A 16,111-nucleotide genomic window follows, 5' to 3' on the forward strand; every position below is an offset into this window, starting at 1 on the left:
CCCTAGACAAAGTTTCCATGAAAACTTGTCACAAATCTAGAAGAACAATGAGCAGAAACCGGACACGTGCTTTGAGTCTTCACACACAAAACTAAAAGGCAGTCCACAAAACAACCCAGAGAATACAGTGGACTTTGCAAAATCAAAGATATCTACTGTGGGAAAGACCTCATGACAAAAGCAAAAGACAGGTCATACATCGCGAGATGAATGAGTGGAAACACAAAGCTTCTCAAGGATGTGTCTCCAAACAGACAAAGAACACCAACACAACAAGCCTGTGAAAACTAGGGAAAGGTCTGAAGGGACACCAGACTGAGGAAGACACACACAGAGTATCCCGGATGATGTCCAGCACAGAGGGCCTGAAGAAACAACAGTCTAGTTGCACTCCCTCGGGCCTGTGTGACCCTGGATGAGGCCTCTGTTTCCCGGTGGCTCTGAGAGATGGACAGGGAGGAAGGGGAAGAGAAATCACTTGCATTTCTAATACTCACAGCAAAGTCTTCCAATGAGAAGGGAATTATCACCCCCACTGACAATGCCATTCACTGAAGTGATACCCACGAGTCCATCTAACCCAGAAGGGAAGGAAGGACCTGTTCTCACAAAACGGCGAGAGATGGAAGAAGGAAGATCAAGCCCACACCAATCGCTGCAAAGAGAAGCTGTGCTCAGGGCTTGAAAGAATTCCTATTGGGAAAATGATGTCACAGCCCCACAAGGCAATCCACAGCTTCGATGGTATTCCTCCCAAAATGCCAATGCATTTTCGCACCGAACAAAGAATTGCAACAGGGGTTACGGAAACAGAAAAGAGCCTAAATTGTCAATACAATCCGACGAAAAAGCCCCGATACGGACATCCAAGGTTGTGTGAAAGGAAATTAGACGAGCAAACTAGGATCCTCAGGAGAGTATCGGAGAAGGCGATGGCGACCCACTCCAGTACTCTTGCCTGGAAAATGCCCTGGACAGAGGAGCCTGGTAGGCTGCAGGCCATGGGGTCGCGCAGAGTCAGACACGACTGAAGTGACTTAGCCGCAGCGGCAGCAGCAGGACAGTATGCTATTGGGAATACAACAACACACACAGATCCAGATCGATGGAATAAAGTTGAGGGTCCAGAAACAAACCCCGGCATCCATGGTCAACTCGTCTCTGACACAGAAGGGGAGAATATCCAAATGGGAACAAGAAAGCCTCTTCAATCAATGTCCATGGGAAAACCAGACAGCTACATCTGAAGAACGCTATTGGTTTTGATCTCACACCACCTCAATATCGGGGAAAACCCTCACCCTAAAGGCTGATGTCATGAGATAGCTAGAAAGAAGCGTAGGTCAAAGGCTCCTTAACATCAGAGTCTCCTTGCCATTTGCTGGGCGGAGGTAGAAATGGGTCTCTTCAAGTAAGGGAAAGAGGGAAACGAAGTACACCAATGGGTTTCCATCCAATGGAACCTCTTCACAACAGAGAAGCTAAGCATTCACAAATGCAAAAGATAGGAAACGGAACATGAGAGACTCCTTGCAAGTGGTGTATCTGAGAAGGGGTTCATATGGAAAGAGACGAAGAATGCACAGCACTCAGATTCCAAGAAACACCACCACCACCCTTGACCCTTCCCCCATGACCAACTCCGACCTAAAGCCTTTCTCTCCCTCTAACCTATCCCTAAAACATAACCCTCATCTAATCATATACATGTGCATTCCTAGCATCCATCCATCCACACACGAGAGAGAAAGAGGGAGACACAGTCTGAATCGAGAAAGGAAAAGAGAGGGACACAGCCAGAGAGAGACACGGAACCAAAGAGAGGAAAGGAGTCGATGGCCCAGACTTTTCATCACTCTGTCTCGAAGGTAGAAGCAATGACAGCGCCCATCCACCCCAGAAGGGGGAAAAGGACGGAAGGTTTGGAGAGGAAAAGACAAGAACCCAGGGATCCATTAGAAGCTCAGCCACCCGCAGAAGCCGAGCTGGGACACTTGAACAGAATCTCAATGCAAACAGAGGACCAGAAAGTTGGCTACTCTTTTCTATAAGAGAGGGAGACCTTCGAGTCTTCCTTTCGGTGCTCCAACTTGGATGCGGGGTCTCAAAACAGTCAGGAGGGGGAGTGCCTTTTCCTGGGTTCCACGGCGCATCCAGGCCTCGTTCTGCCCCATTCTGTGCTGTGTCAGCCCTGGATGGAGTCTTTCTTTCTGAAGTCTCAGCGCACAAGCTCCACGTGATATCGGCCCCAGGTGGAAAGGCATGGAGCTGCTCGTAGGCCGCCAGACCTAGGAAACAGATGGGAGAATGACCCCCTCTCTGCAGATGGAGAGACTGGGGAAACCCTGAGGGGCATATGCTTGTCCAGGGCCACACCACTTATGAGAAGAAGGAGCCTGGTCTGAGAGCAGCGGGGTCCTCGGAGCTCAGGCCCTGGCTGCACCCAGGCCTCCCCAGGGCTGTGGGCTGGGCTGTGTGGCTGTCACTGTGCCTGCACATGGCCTAAGGGGGGTGGTCGAGCAGTCAGAAACCCAGAGATTCCCTTGGGAAGTTTTGGGGAAGGGACCTCAGCACGAACCCCAGGAAATGATGTCACCTGCCGGCAACAGAACCCAACAGAACCCGCAACCCGGGTATCCAGGCCTCCAGAGCGGAGAGGAGCCCCCAGCCAGATCACTTGCTGCCAGGATGTTCTGCTGTTTGCCCCTGCCCAGAGCCCGGGGCCGCAGGAGAGCTCACAGGCAGTGTGCGTGGGCACCCTGTCGACGTTGGCTCAGGGCACCCCCGAGAGGCCTCTGGCCCTTTGCCCGGAGAAACAGAAAGGTAACACGGGGAGCCCCAGGCCGGGCCAGGCCACCTCTCCCATGCCACCCGGAAACACCGGGTCCTTTGCCTGTGTGTGTGGATGCGGGTTTCTCGGGGTGTGTCTCCCTCAAGGAAGCCCAGGCGGATGTGGGGTCAGAAGCCTGCGGACAAGTTGTGTCCACACCCCAGGGGAGAGCAGGCTGGGTGGGATGGGGAGAGTGCGGGCAGCGCCGGCCGCCCAGGCTGACCTCACACCCTCAGGTGGGTCTCTTTCCTCCCGGGTGGGGATGTGAGCAGACACACGTCTCTGACCCTTCTGGGAAGAGAAGTTCGAGCAGGCAGAAGCAGCGGCTCCACTGGCCAGGCCCAGCTCGGAAAACTCCCAGCACGGCTGGCTGACGGTCACTGTCGTTGCAGAGCTTCCCACGTGATGAGGCCGAGGACGGGGACACCCCGTCCACCTCCTGGAGGGAGGGGTCGGAGCACCACCCCCCCGCCCGTGAGGCCCAGTGCAGGCTCCAGGTGAGCGTGCCCACGGAGGCATCAGCCCCACCGGGGGCGAAGCGGAGGCGGGGAAGGCCTGCTGCCGAGACACCGCCCAGGATACACCCGGCGGCCCAGTCTGAGGCTGCCACGGAGCTCAGCACACCCGGCTCCGACCCAGAGTCCCGAGAACCCCGGCCTCTGAGGCAGCAGGAGGACCTGGAGCCCAGCACGCCAGAGCACAGAGGTGAGGACGCTGGGGCTGGTGCACGGGAGTGTGTGGGGAGGGGGTGCTGAGCTACACAGGGACGAGTCCCCGAAAGATGCTGCTGGGCCTGCAGCAAGCGCTGGCCTCACACCCCCACCCCCATCTTGCACACTTCAGTCCCAAAAGACATCCGACGCTGGGTATTCTTTGGGAATCTCTTGGAAGCTTTCTGTCCCGGGATACGCACATGCCAAGGCTGGCCTGTGGGTAAACTTTGCTTCTCCCCCAGCTCTAGCACTGGCCTCCAACTGGAACCAGGCTCCACTTCCCAGACCTGTCCCTACAGAGGTGGTGGCTCCAGGTGCAGGACCCAGGGATCCACCGAGGGCAGATGGAGAACCGAGACTTGCCCTCGCAGAGACACCAGGCCAGCTGGGTACTGGCCAGCACACCGGGCAGATCGGATCTCCGTGCCTGCAGGACCCCCAGCTCCAGGCACTGATGTCCCACCCCCTCAGCGAGAACCTCCACCTCCACGTGCACCTGTACCTGCTCGGGCTTTGGCAGGAGAACCCGAGGCAGAGGAGGAGTCACCGCCTCGGCAGGGAGAGCCTGCCCTGGCTCCCGCGCAACACCCAGACGCCGACGATGACTCACCCGCCCCTGCAGGAAGAACGAGCCCCCGCTCTGGACAGAGACCCAGAGCCCTTGCCGGAAACACCACGTCCAGGGCAGCGGTCGGCTCTGCAGCCTCCATCCCTGTCTGCTCACCGTGGACGCCGGCAACTCGTTCTGCCCCCAGGGGACATGGAGTTCCTTTCCCCTGAACTGCTTTGCATTTGGTTTGTTTCCACCTTTCTGGTGATGTTTTATTGTTTGTATGGTTTCGTGTATTTCTGTTGGTTAAGTTGGGATTAGTAAACTTTTTCATCATTGTTGCAATTTGGGAACACTGTTGTGTCACTCTGGTGATACTGTGTTACCATCACCACTTTGTAGTTGCAGACCCCTTCCATCTTTATGCCCCACCCGCCAACAAAGCCTGGATTCAAGGCAAGCACGCCCTGTTCATCCCTCCCCCCGATCCTGAACACAATTTCATCTTTTCTTTCGGCATTCCTTCCTATATTCTTGGTGTCCCCAATCAACGCCTCTCACTGAAATGACTGAAGGAGTTTTTTTCGGACTCTCCACCTACTGTAAGACTCCATTGGAGAGTTCTCATTTTTATGTCCTTTGAAGTAGCCTTTGATAGCTGAAAGGACGGTGTACGTCCTTTCAAGATATCATGTGCCAAACGAAGCCCTTTTGGCAAATGCCATCATTATCTCCAGGCAGGCATTGCTGTTTGAAGGGTGACATCTCAGCCAGAAGGCAGAGGCTGAGCTCCTCTTGTTGCACCAGCTCCCAAAAGAAGCCAAGAAAGGGAGCTGGAACAACAAACCACCCCAACGCCCAGGAAAGCGTTCTTCACGACAGAAGGCTAGAAAATGACCCAGCAACCTTGTGGCCCAGAACCCCTCTAGAAAAATCACTGTTCCATAAAAACGAGAAACACATGGGAAGTTCCAAGGAGAGGCAATGCCCATGGCCAGTGTACTTTAGAGACGGCCTGACCGCTCCGGGGAAGACACGCACCGACGGAACCCCTTGGGAAACAGCAGTGATAGTCCTCACCGTCGTAAGGGTTTCCTCTGGGGACAACCTGCCCTGGGCACCACATGAGGGAGCAGACCGGCTTCTCTTCCTCTGCCCCCACACCATTCACTCATGAAGGCAGCTCAGGTGTTCTCATGCCCTGCCTGCCTGCCTGCCTGCCTGGCTCATCCGTGAGCTGTGCCCACCTCCAGGGCAGGACTCCACCTTCTCCTCTCTGTGTACCGTGAATCTGCACACAGTGGGCTTTCAGAACCTTAGGAGACTTGAGCCATTCCCACTCGAGCCAGAACCCTCCCCAGGAAGGAAAACAGCTGTGGAGTCATTTTGGCCCCAGCACTGGTTCCCAAACCCTGGCGGCTCCTACAGCCTCTACGGTGTGAAGAGGGAGGTCCCTTCTGACAGAGCTTTCCGGCTGTCAGATCTAAGCTGTTGTTTCACTGTCAGCTGTGTCTCTTCCGTTGCAGCCAGGTGGGCCACGCTGCTCCAAAGGAGCTCACAAGCTGAGTTGCAAGGGAGGTATTGAGAGGACAGGGATGGCTACAACGTGCTGCAAACTGAGTGAGGGTCCCCACAATCCTCAGCAAAGGTCTGTGGCGTGCAAGTGGGGAGTAGAGGGCCCCCAAGTTCCAAAGGAAGGGAGGTACTCGGGAGCTAAAGCCCTTGGCTGCTGTGGTAGCAGCTGCAGATGGCAGCTCGTCCACAGTGCACTTCGAATGAGGTCATATGAGCGGGACTCGGGAAATGGCTCCGAAATCCAGAGAAAGGGGTCAGGGTATGTGGGAATCCGGCGGGGGTGGGGGGTGGATGAAGGAAGGTGTCCTTCCTCTCTCCAGTGCAATTTGGTTTGGTGAGTCTCAAAGCTACCAGATGGCACTTCCCAAGTCAGGCCCCCGCAGGAATCAGGGTGGGCTGCGTGCCTCGGCCCCTGCCACAGGGACAAGCCACACCAGTGGCCTCCCTGAGCTCAAATGGCCGGATCTGGGGGTTCTGTCTGGGTGCACACCTCCTTGCTGTGGCCAAGTTCCCCCCTTCTCTGAGCACCAGCTTCATCCTCTCGAATGAGGACATCGATTGCTACCTTGGCACGTTACTCTCTTCATCCTGTGAAGACTCATTAGGCTTATCCTACAATTACTAGCTGGCCCGAAGAGATATCTCCTGAATCCAGATTAAGGGGGAGTCTCCCAGGCTCATCTGGCATGTCTTCCCTGAAGTCTGCCAAAACCCACACCCTTGCATTTCCAGGGACTCCCCTTAGCCAGCTGGGCAGAAAACCCAGCATGGTTCAAACAAGCTGACAGACAAGCGGGAGAGGACTCACGGGCAGACGGCCTCCCTCAGGTCTCGGGTGGAGCTCTGGGACCACAGCAGCAACGGGCCATCCCAGCCCCTGGGCTCAGCAGTGCCCTCATTCTCAGGCCGGCGGCTCTGCCCTGAGGGGAGCAGGAAGGTCACCAACTGCCGCAGGCGGACCTCAAGCCCCTCCCACTGCTGGAGCCTGACCTCCCCCGGCCCCACCCCTTCCCCTACCCCAGCAGGACGAGAGCTCGTCTTCCCCTGGCTTCCAACGTGAGGCCCGACCCTGGGCCCCGATTGGGCACTGCCCCAGTCCGGAGCCAATCACAGTGGCCAGGGAGGTGGAACGCACCGATTGGCCAGGGCCAGGTCATGTGACCATGCTCCCCAGGAAACTCAAATATTACCAAGATTCCCTAACAAACCAATGAACGAAATTATCCAGTAAAGGCAAACCGTACTTTTTAATGAGGCCAATGTGACAGAAAAAAAAAAAAAAGCTTCACAATGAACTGCTCAAGGAAGCTACTAAATAAACTTTCAGAAAATTTAAGTAGTTTTTTTTTTTTTTAATAGGGTGACGGAGAGCTATACCTTTCCCATCTATGTGAATTTAGGTTTAAACTAGATTTCCCTTGGCTATTATATAAGACAAAAAAACCCACATCACCCCCTTTCACTTCCCCCACCCCCAAAAAGGGTTTTAGTCTATTGAATTTTTGTGTCCTCAGTTGTGTCTGATTCACGGCAACTCACGAACTCTACACAGCCAGGCTCTTCCGTCCATGGAATTCAGGGCAATTTTTTTCTGTCACAGTAAATGCCCACCCTGGGTGATCCAAAGGCAAGGGCTCAGAGGATCCTGAGAGACTAACTCCTTTCAGCTGAGCACAAAGCTGGCTCCTCACTGGGATGCCTGTGGCCTGGGGCTCCCAGAGGGGAGAGCAGCACTCGCCCCACCGTGTGGTCACTGCTGGAAGTGCAGGCTGCTCCTCACTCCCCCTTGACAGTGTCCCTGAGGGCAGAACAGTGTGAATCTACTCAAGGTGGAAACGCAAACTCCGATGCAACCAGACTTCCCACAAGGTCTCCAAAACCACTCAGGAACAGGGAATTGGAAACTGCAGGGCATGACATGAATGGAGATGGAGACTTGACACCTTACACCGAGTTCACTTCCAGTTATCCCTAGACAAAGTTTCCATGAAAACTTGTCACAAATCTAGAAGAACAATGAGCAGAAACCGGACACGTGCTTTGAGTCTTCACACACAAAACTAAAAGGCAGTCCACAAAACAACCCAGAGAATACAGTGGACTTTGCAAAATCAAAGATATCTACTGTGGGAAAGACCTCATGACAAAAGCAAAAGACAGGTCATACATCGCGAGATGAATGAGTGGAAACACAAAGCTTCTCAAGGATGTGTCTCCAAACAGACAAAGAACACCAACACAACAAGCCTGTGAAAACTAGGGAAAGGTCTGAAGGGACACCAGACTGAGGAAGACACACACAGAGTATCCCGGATGATGTCCAGCACAGAGGGCCTGAAGAAACAACAGTCTAGTTGCACTCCCTCGGGCCTGTGTGACCCTGGATGAGGCCTCTGTTTCCCGGTGGCTCTGAGAGATGGACAGGGAGGAAGGGGAAGAGAAATCACTTGCATTTCTAATACTCACAGCAAAGTCTTCCAATGAGAAGGGAATTATCACCCCCACTGACAATGCCATTCACTGAAGTGATACCCACGAGTCCATCTAACCCAGAAGGGAAGGAAGGACCTGTTCTCACAAAACGGCGAGAGATGGAAGAAGGAAGATCAAGCCCACACCAATCGCTGCAAAGAGAAGCTGTGCTCAGGGCTTGAAAGAATTCCTATTGGGAAAATGATGTCACAGCCCCACAAGGCAATCCACAGCTTCGATGGTATTCCTCCCAAAATGCCAATGCATTTTCGCACCGAACAAAGAATTGCAACAGGGGTTACGGAAACAGAAAAGAGCCTAAATTGTCAATACAATCCGACGAAAAAGCCCCGATACGGACATCCAAGGTTGTGTGAAAGGAAATTAGACGAGCAAACTAGGATCCTCAGGAGAGTATCGGAGAAGGCGATGGCGACCCACTCCAGTACTCTTGCCTGGAAAATGCCCTGGACAGAGGAGCCTGGTAGGCTGCAGGCCATGGGGTCGCGCAGAGTCAGACACGACTGAAGTGACTTAGCCGCAGCGGCAGCAGCAGGACAGTATGCTATTGGGAATACAACAACACACACAGATCCAGATCGATGGAATAAAGTTGAGGGTCCAGAAACAAACCCCGGCATCCATGGTCAACTCGTCTCTGACACAGAAGGGGAGAATATCCAAATGGGAACAAGAAAGCCTCTTCAATCAATGTCCATGGGAAAACCAGACAGCTACATCTGAAGAACGCTATTGGTTTTGATCTCACACCACCTCAATATCGGGGAAAACCCTCACCCTAAAGGCTGATGTCATGAGATAGCTAGAAAGAAGCGTAGGTCAAAGGCTCCTTAACATCAGAGTCTCCTTGCCATTTGCTGGGCGGAGGTAGAAATGGGTCTCTTCAAGTAAGGGAAAGAGGGAAACGAAGTACACCAATGGGTTTCCATCCAATGGAACCTCTTCACAACAGAGAAGCTAAGCATTCACAAATGCAAAAGATAGGAAACGGAACATGAGAGACTCCTTGCAAGTGGTGTATCTGAGAAGGGGTTCATATGGAAAGAGACGAAGAATGCACAGCACTCAGATTCCAAGAAACACCACCACCACCCTTGACCCTTCCCCCATGACCAACTCCGACCTAAAGCCTTTCTCTCCCTCTAACCTATCCCTAAAACATAACCCTCATCTAATCATATACATGTGCATTCCTAGCATCCATCCATCCACACACGAGAGAGAAAGAGGGAGACACAGTCTGAATCGAGAAAGGAAAAGAGAGGGACACAGCCAGAGAGAGACACGGAACCAAAGAGAGGAAAGGAGTCGATGGCCCAGACTTTTCATCACTCTGTCTCGAAGGTAGAAGCAATGACAGCGCCCATCCACCCCAGAAGGGGGAAAAGGACGGAAGGTTTGGAGAGGAAAAGACAAGAACCCAGGGATCCATTAGAAGCTCAGCCACCCGCAGAAGCCGAGCTGGGACACTTGAACAGAATCTCAATGCAAACAGAGGACCAGAAAGTTGGCTACTCTTTTCTATAAGAGAGGGAGACCTTCGAGTCTTCCTTTCGGTGCTCCAACTTGGATGCGGGGTCTCAAAACAGTCAGGAGGGGGAGTGCCTTTTCCTGGGTTCCACGGCGCATCCAGGCCTCGTTCTGCCCCATTCTGTGCTGTGTCAGCCCTGGATGGAGTCTTTCTTTCTGAAGTCTCAGCGCACAAGCTCCACGTGATATCGGCCCCAGGTGGAAAGGCATGGAGCTGCTCGTAGGCCGCCAGACCTAGGAAACAGATGGGAGAATGACCCCCTCTCTGCAGATGGAGAGACTGGGGAAACCCTGAGGGGCATATGCTTGTCCAGGGCCACACCACTTATGAGAAGAAGGAGCCTGGTCTGAGAGCAGCGGGGTCCTCGGAGCTCAGGCCCTGGCTGCACCCAGGCCTCCCCAGGGCTGTGGGCTGGGCTGTGTGGCTGTCACTGTGCCTGCACATGGCCTAAGGGGGGTGGTCGAGCAGTCAGAAACCCAGAGATTCCCTTGGGAAGTTTTGGGGAAGGGACCTCAGCACGAACCCCAGGAAATGATGTCACCTGCCGGCAACAGAACCCAACAGAACCCGCAACCCGGGTATCCAGGCCTCCAGAGCGGAGAGGAGCCCCCAGCCAGATCACTTGCTGCCAGGATGTTCTGCTGTTTGCCCCTGCCCAGAGCCCGGGGCCGCAGGAGAGCTCACAGGCAGTGTGCGTGGGCACCCTGTCGACGTTGGCTCAGGGCACCCCCGAGAGGCCTCTGGCCCTTTGCCCGGAGAAACAGAAAGGTAACACGGGGAGCCCCAGGCCGGGCCAGGCCACCTCTCCCATGCCACCCGGAAACACCGGGTCCTTTGCCTGTGTGTGTGGATGCGGGTTTCTCGGGGTGTGTCTCCCTCAAGGAAGCCCAGGCGGATGTGGGGTCAGAAGCCTGCGGACAAGTTGTGTCCACACCCCAGGGGAGAGCAGGCTGGGTGGGATGGGGAGAGTGCGGGCAGCGCCGGCCGCCCAGGCTGACCTCACACCCTCAGGTGGGTCTCTTTCCTCCCGGGTGGGGATGTGAGCAGACACACGTCTCTGACCCTTCTGGGAAGAGAAGTTCGAGCAGGCAGAAGCAGCGGCTCCACTGGCCAGGCCCAGCTCGGAAAACTCCCAGCACGGCTGGCTGACGGTCACTGTCGTTGCAGAGCTTCCCACGTGATGAGGCCGAGGACGGGGACACCCCGTCCACCTCCTGGAGGGAGGGGTCGGAGCACCACCCCCCCGCCCGTGAGGCCCAGTGCAGGCTCCAGGTGAGCGTGCCCACGGAGGCATCAGCCCCACCGGGGGCGAAGCGGAGGCGGGGAAGGCCTGCTGCCGAGACACCGCCCAGGATACACCCGGCGGCCCAGTCTGAGGCTGCCACGGAGCTCAGCACACCCGGCTCCGACCCAGAGTCCCGAGAACCCCGGCCTCTGAGGCAGCAGGAGGACCTGGAGCCCAGCACGCCAGAGCACAGAGGTGAGGACGCTGGGGCTGGTGCACGGGAGTGTGTGGGGAGGGGGTGCTGAGCTACACAGGGACGAGTCCCCGAAAGATGCTGCTGGGCCTGCAGCAAGCGCTGGCCTCACACCCCCACCCCCATCTTGCACACTTCAGTCCCAAAAGACATCCGACGCTGGGTATTCTTTGGGAATCTCTTGGAAGCTTTCTGTCCCGGGATACGCACATGCCAAGGCTGGCCTGTGGGTAAACTTTGCTTCTCCCCCAGCTCTAGCACTGGCCTCCAACTGGAACCAGGCTCCACTTCCCAGACCTGTCCCTACAGAGGTGGTGGCTCCAGGTGCAGGACCCAGGGATCCACCGAGGGCAGATGGAGAACCGAGACTTGCCCTCGCAGAGACACCAGGCCAGCTGGGTACTGGCCAGCACACCGGGCAGATCGGATCTCCGTGCCTGCAGGACCCCCAGCTCCAGGCACTGATGTCCCACCCCCTCAGCGAGAACCTCCACCTCCACGTGCACCTGTACCTGCTCGGGCTTTGGCAGGAGAACCCGAGGCAGAGGAGGAGTCACCGCCTCGGCAGGGAGAGCCTGCCCTGGCTCCCGCGCAACACCCAGACGCCGACGATGACTCACCCGCCCCTGCAGGAAGAACGAGCCCCCGCTCTGGACAGAGACCCAGAGCCCTTGCCGGAAACACCACGTCCAGGGCAGCGGTCGGCTCTGCAGCCTCCATCCCTGTCTGCTCACCGTGGACGCCGGCAACTCGTTCTGCCCCCAGGGGACATGGAGTTCCTTTCCCCTGAACTGCTTTGCATTTGGTTTGTTTCCACCTTTCTGGTGATGTTTTATTGTTTGTATGGTTTCGTGTATTTCTGTTGGTTAAGTTGGGATTAGTAAACTTTTTCATCATTGTTGCAATTTGGGAACACTGTTGTGTCACTCTGGTGATACTGTGTTACCATCACCACTTTGTAGTTGCAGACCCCTTCCATCTTTATGCCCCACCCGCCAACAAAGCCTGGATTCAAGGCAAGCACGCCCTGTTCATCCCTCCCCCCGATCCTGAACACAATTTCATCTTTTCTTTCGGCATTCCTTCCTATATTCTTGGTGTCCCCAATCAACGCCTCTCACTGAAATGACTGAAGGAGTTTTTTTCGGACTCTCCACCTACTGTAAGACTCCATTGGAGAGTTCTCATTTTTATGTCCTTTGAAGTAGCCTTTGATAGCTGAAAGGACGGTGTACGTCCTTTCAAGATATCATGTGCCAAACGAAGCCCTTTTGGCAAATGCCATCATTATCTCCAGGCAGGCATTGCTGTTTGAAGGGTGACATCTCAGCCAGAAGGCAGAGGCTGAGCTCCTCTTGTTGCACCAGCTCCCAAAAGAAGCCAAGAAAGGGAGCTGGAACAACAAACCACCCCAACGCCCAGGAAAGCGTTCTTCACGACAGAAGGCTAGAAAATGACCCAGCAACCTTGTGGCCCAGAACCCCTCTAGAAAAATCACTGTTCCATAAAAACGAGAAACACATGGGAAGTTCCAAGGAGAGGCAATGCCCATGGCCAGTGTACTTTAGAGACGGCCTGACCGCTCCGGGGAAGACACGCACCGACGGAACCCCTTGGGAAACAGCAGTGATAGTCCTCACCGTCGTAAGGGTTTCCTCTGGGGACAACCTGCCCTGGGCACCACATGAGGGAGCAGACCGGCTTCTCTTCCTCTGCCCCCACACCATTCACTCATGAAGGCAGCTCAGGTGTTCTCATGCCCTGCCTGCCTGCCTGCCTGCCTGGCTCATCCGTGAGCTGTGCCCACCTCCAGGGCAGGACTCCACCTTCTCCTCTCTGTGTACCGTGAATCTGCACACAGTGGGCTTTCAGAACCTTAGGAGACTTGAGCCATTCCCACTCGAGCCAGAACCCTCCCCAGGAAGGAAAACAGCTGTGGAGTCATTTTGGCCCCAGCACTGGTTCCCAAACCCTGGCGGCTCCTACAGCCTCTACGGTGTGAAGAGGGAGGTCCCTTCTGACAGAGCTTTCCGGCTGTCAGATCTAAGCTGTTGTTTCACTGTCAGCTGTGTCTCTTCCGTTGCAGCCAGGTGGGCCACGCTGCTCCAAAGGAGCTCACAAGCTGAGTTGCAAGGGAGGTATTGAGAGGACAGGGATGGCTACAACGTGCTGCAAACTGAGTGAGGGTCCCCACAATCCTCAGCAAAGGTCTGTGGCGTGCAAGTGGGGAGTAGAGGGCCCCCAAGTTCCAAAGGAAGGGAGGTACTCGGGAGCTAAAGCCCTTGGCTGCTGTGGTAGCAGCTGCAGATGGCAGCTCGTCCACAGTGCACTTCGAATGAGGTCATATGAGCGGGACTCGGGAAATGGCTCCGAAATCCAGAGAAAGGGGTCAGGGTATGTGGGAATCCGGCGGGGGTGGGGGGTGGATGAAGGAAGGTGTCCTTCCTCTCTCCAGTGCAATTTGGTTTGGTGAGTCTCAAAGCTACCAGATGGCACTTCCCAAGTCAGGCCCCCGCAGGAATCAGGGTGGGCTGCGTGCCTCGGCCCCTGCCACAGGGACAAGCCACACCAGTGGCCTCCCTGAGCTCAAATGGCCGGATCTGGGGGTTCTGTCTGGGTGCACACCTCCTTGCTGTGGCCAAGTTCCCCCCTTCTCTGAGCACCAGCTTCATCCTCTCGAATGAGGACATCGATTGCTACCTTGGCACGTTACTCTCTTCATCCTGTGAAGACTCATTAGGCTTATCCTACAATTACTAGCTGGCCCGAAGAGATATCTCCTGAATCCAGATTAAGGGGGAGTCTCCCAGGCTCATCTGGCATGTCTTCCCTGAAGTCTGCCAAAACCCACACCCTTGCATTTCCAGGGACTCCCCTTAGCCAGCTGGGCAGAAAACCCAGCATGGTTCAAACAAGCTGACAGACAAGCGGGAGAGGACTCACGGGCAGACGGCCTCCCTCAGGTCTCGGGTGGAGCTCTGGGACCACAGCAGCAACGGGCCATCCCAGCCCCTGGGCTCAGCAGTGCCCTCATTCTCAGGCCGGCGGCTCTGCCCTGAGGGGAGCAGGAAGGTCACCAACTGCCGCAGGCGGACCTCAAGCCCCTCCCACTGCTGGAGCCTGACCTCCCCCGGCCCCACCCCTTCCCCTACCCCAGCAGGACGAGAGCTCGTCTTCCCCTGGCTTCCAACGTGAGGCCCGACCCTGGGCCCCGATTGGGCACTGCCCCAGTCCGGAGCCAATCACAGTGGCCAGGGAGGTGGAACGCACCGATTGGCCAGGGCCAGGTCATGTGACCATGCTCCCCAGGAAACTCAAATATTACCAAGATTCCCTAACAAACCAATGAACGAAATTATCCAGTAAAGGCAAACCGTACTTTTTAATGAGGCCAATGTGACAGAAAAAAAAAAAAAAAGCTTCACAATGAACTGCTCAAGGAAGCTACTAAATAAACTTTCAGAAAATTTAAGTAGTTTTTTTTTTTTTTTAATAGGGTGACGGAGAGCTATACCTTTCCCATCTATGTGAATTTAGGTTTAAACTAGATTTCCCTTGGCTATTATATAAGACAAAAAAACCCACATCACCCCCTTTCACTTCCCCCACCCCCAAAAAGGGTTTTAGTCTATTGAATTTTTGTGTCCTCAGTTGTGTCTGATTCACGGCAACTCACGAACTCTACACAGCCAGGCTCTTCCGTCCATGGAATTCAGGGCAATTTTTTTCTGTCACAGTAAATGCCCACCCTGGGTGATCCAAAGGCAAGGGCTCAGAGGATCCTGAGAGACTAACTCCTTTCAGCTGAGCACAAAGCTGGCTCCTCACTGGGATGCCTGTGGCCTGGGGCTCCCAGAGGGGAGAGCAGCACTCGCCCCACCGTGTGGTCACTGCTGGAAGTGCAGGCTGCTCCTCACTCCCCCTTGACAGTGTCCCTGAGGGCAGAACAGTGTGAATCTACTCAAGGTGGAAACGCAAACTCCGATGCAACCAGACTTCCCACAAGGTCTCCAAAACCACTCAGGAACAGGGAATTGGAAACTGCAGGGCATGACATGAATGGAGATGGAGACTTGACACCTTACACCGAGTTCACTTCCAGTTATCCCTAGACAAAGTTTCCATGAAAACTTGTCACAAATCTAGAAGAACAATGAGCAGAAACCGGACACGTGCTTTGAGTCTTCACACACAAAACTAAAAGGCAGTCCACAAAACAACCCAGAGAATACAGTGGACTTTGCAAAATCAAAGATATCTACTGTGGGAAAGACCTCATGACAAAAGCAAAAGACAGGTCATACATCGCGAGATGAATGAGTGGAAACACAAAGCTTCTCAAGGATGTGTCTCCAAACAGACAAAGAACACCAACACAACAAGCCTGTGAAAACTAGGGAAAGGTCTGAAGGGACAGCAGACTGAGGAAGACACACACAGAGTATCCCGGATGATGTCCAGCACTGAGGGCCTGAAGAAACAACAGTCTAGTTGCACTCCCTCGGGCCTGTGTGACCCTGGATGAGGCCTCTGTTTCCCGGTGGCTCTGAGAGATGGACAGGGAGGAAGGGGAAGAGAAATCACTTGCATTTCTAATACTCACAGCAAAGTCTTCCAATGAGAAGGGAATTATCACCCCCACTGACAATGCCATTCACTGAAGTGATACCCACGAGTCCATCTAACCCAGAAGGGAAGGAAGGACCTGTTCTCACAAAACGGTGAGAGATGGAAGAAGGAAGATCAAGCCCACACCAATCGCTGCAAAGAGAAGCTGTGCTCAGGGCTTGAAAGAATTCCTATTGGGAAAATGATGTCACAGCCCCACAAGGCAATCCACAGCTTCGATGGTATTCCTCCCAAAATGCCAATGCATTTTCGCACCGAACAAAGAATTGCAACAGGGGTTACGGAAACAGAAAAGAGCCTAAATTGTCAATA

General features: G+C 54.6%; 1 protein-coding gene and 2 long non-coding RNA genes across 4 annotated transcripts in view; 2 read left to right on the forward strand and 1 right to left on the reverse strand.

The window, feature by feature from the left end:
- Positions 1–16,111, reverse strand: part of LOC145517946 (uncharacterized) — a 233,750-nt gene that overhangs the window by 181,333 nt on the left and 36,306 nt on the right. The window contains exons 11-14 of the long non-coding RNA XR_014062431.1: positions 14,114–14,225; positions 9,700–9,925; positions 6,477–6,588; positions 2,063–2,288 (exon numbers count right to left, since the gene is read on the reverse strand). This is a non-coding gene — a long non-coding RNA (uncharacterized LOC145517946). The remainder of the gene's footprint in view (positions 1–2,062; positions 2,289–6,476; positions 6,589–9,699; positions 9,926–14,113; positions 14,226–16,111) is intronic.
- On the forward strand, positions 3,391–4,448 carry LOC145517960 (uncharacterized). Its single transcript, XR_014062446.1, has 2 exons — positions 3,391–3,535; positions 3,792–4,448. It is a non-coding gene; the product is annotated as an uncharacterized LOC145517960 (long non-coding RNA).
- LOC145517933 (uncharacterized) lies at positions 10,291–12,075 on the forward strand. Of its 2 annotated transcripts, XM_081521272.1 has the most exons (3): positions 10,291–10,460; positions 10,860–11,172; positions 11,423–12,075. In XM_081521272.1, exons 1-3 carry the CDS (start codon positions 10,326–10,328, stop codon positions 12,049–12,051), a joined length of 1,077 nt encoding a protein of 358 aa, XP_081377398.1. In that variant the 5' UTR covers positions 10,291–10,325; the 3' UTR covers positions 12,052–12,075. The 2 variants fall into 2 exon arrangements, 1 of the variants encoding a protein (XP_081377398.1); XR_014062430.1 differs by lacking the exon at positions 10,291–10,460 and having other exon boundaries at positions 11,028–11,172; positions 11,429–12,075.

This window comes from Giraffa tippelskirchi, chromosome 8 (assembly GCF_054371585.1).
Source record: "Giraffa tippelskirchi isolate mGirTip1 chromosome 8, T2T-mGirTip1v1.2.pri, whole genome shotgun sequence".
Taxonomy (NCBI): Eukaryota; Metazoa; Chordata; class Mammalia; order Artiodactyla; family Giraffidae; genus Giraffa; species Giraffa tippelskirchi.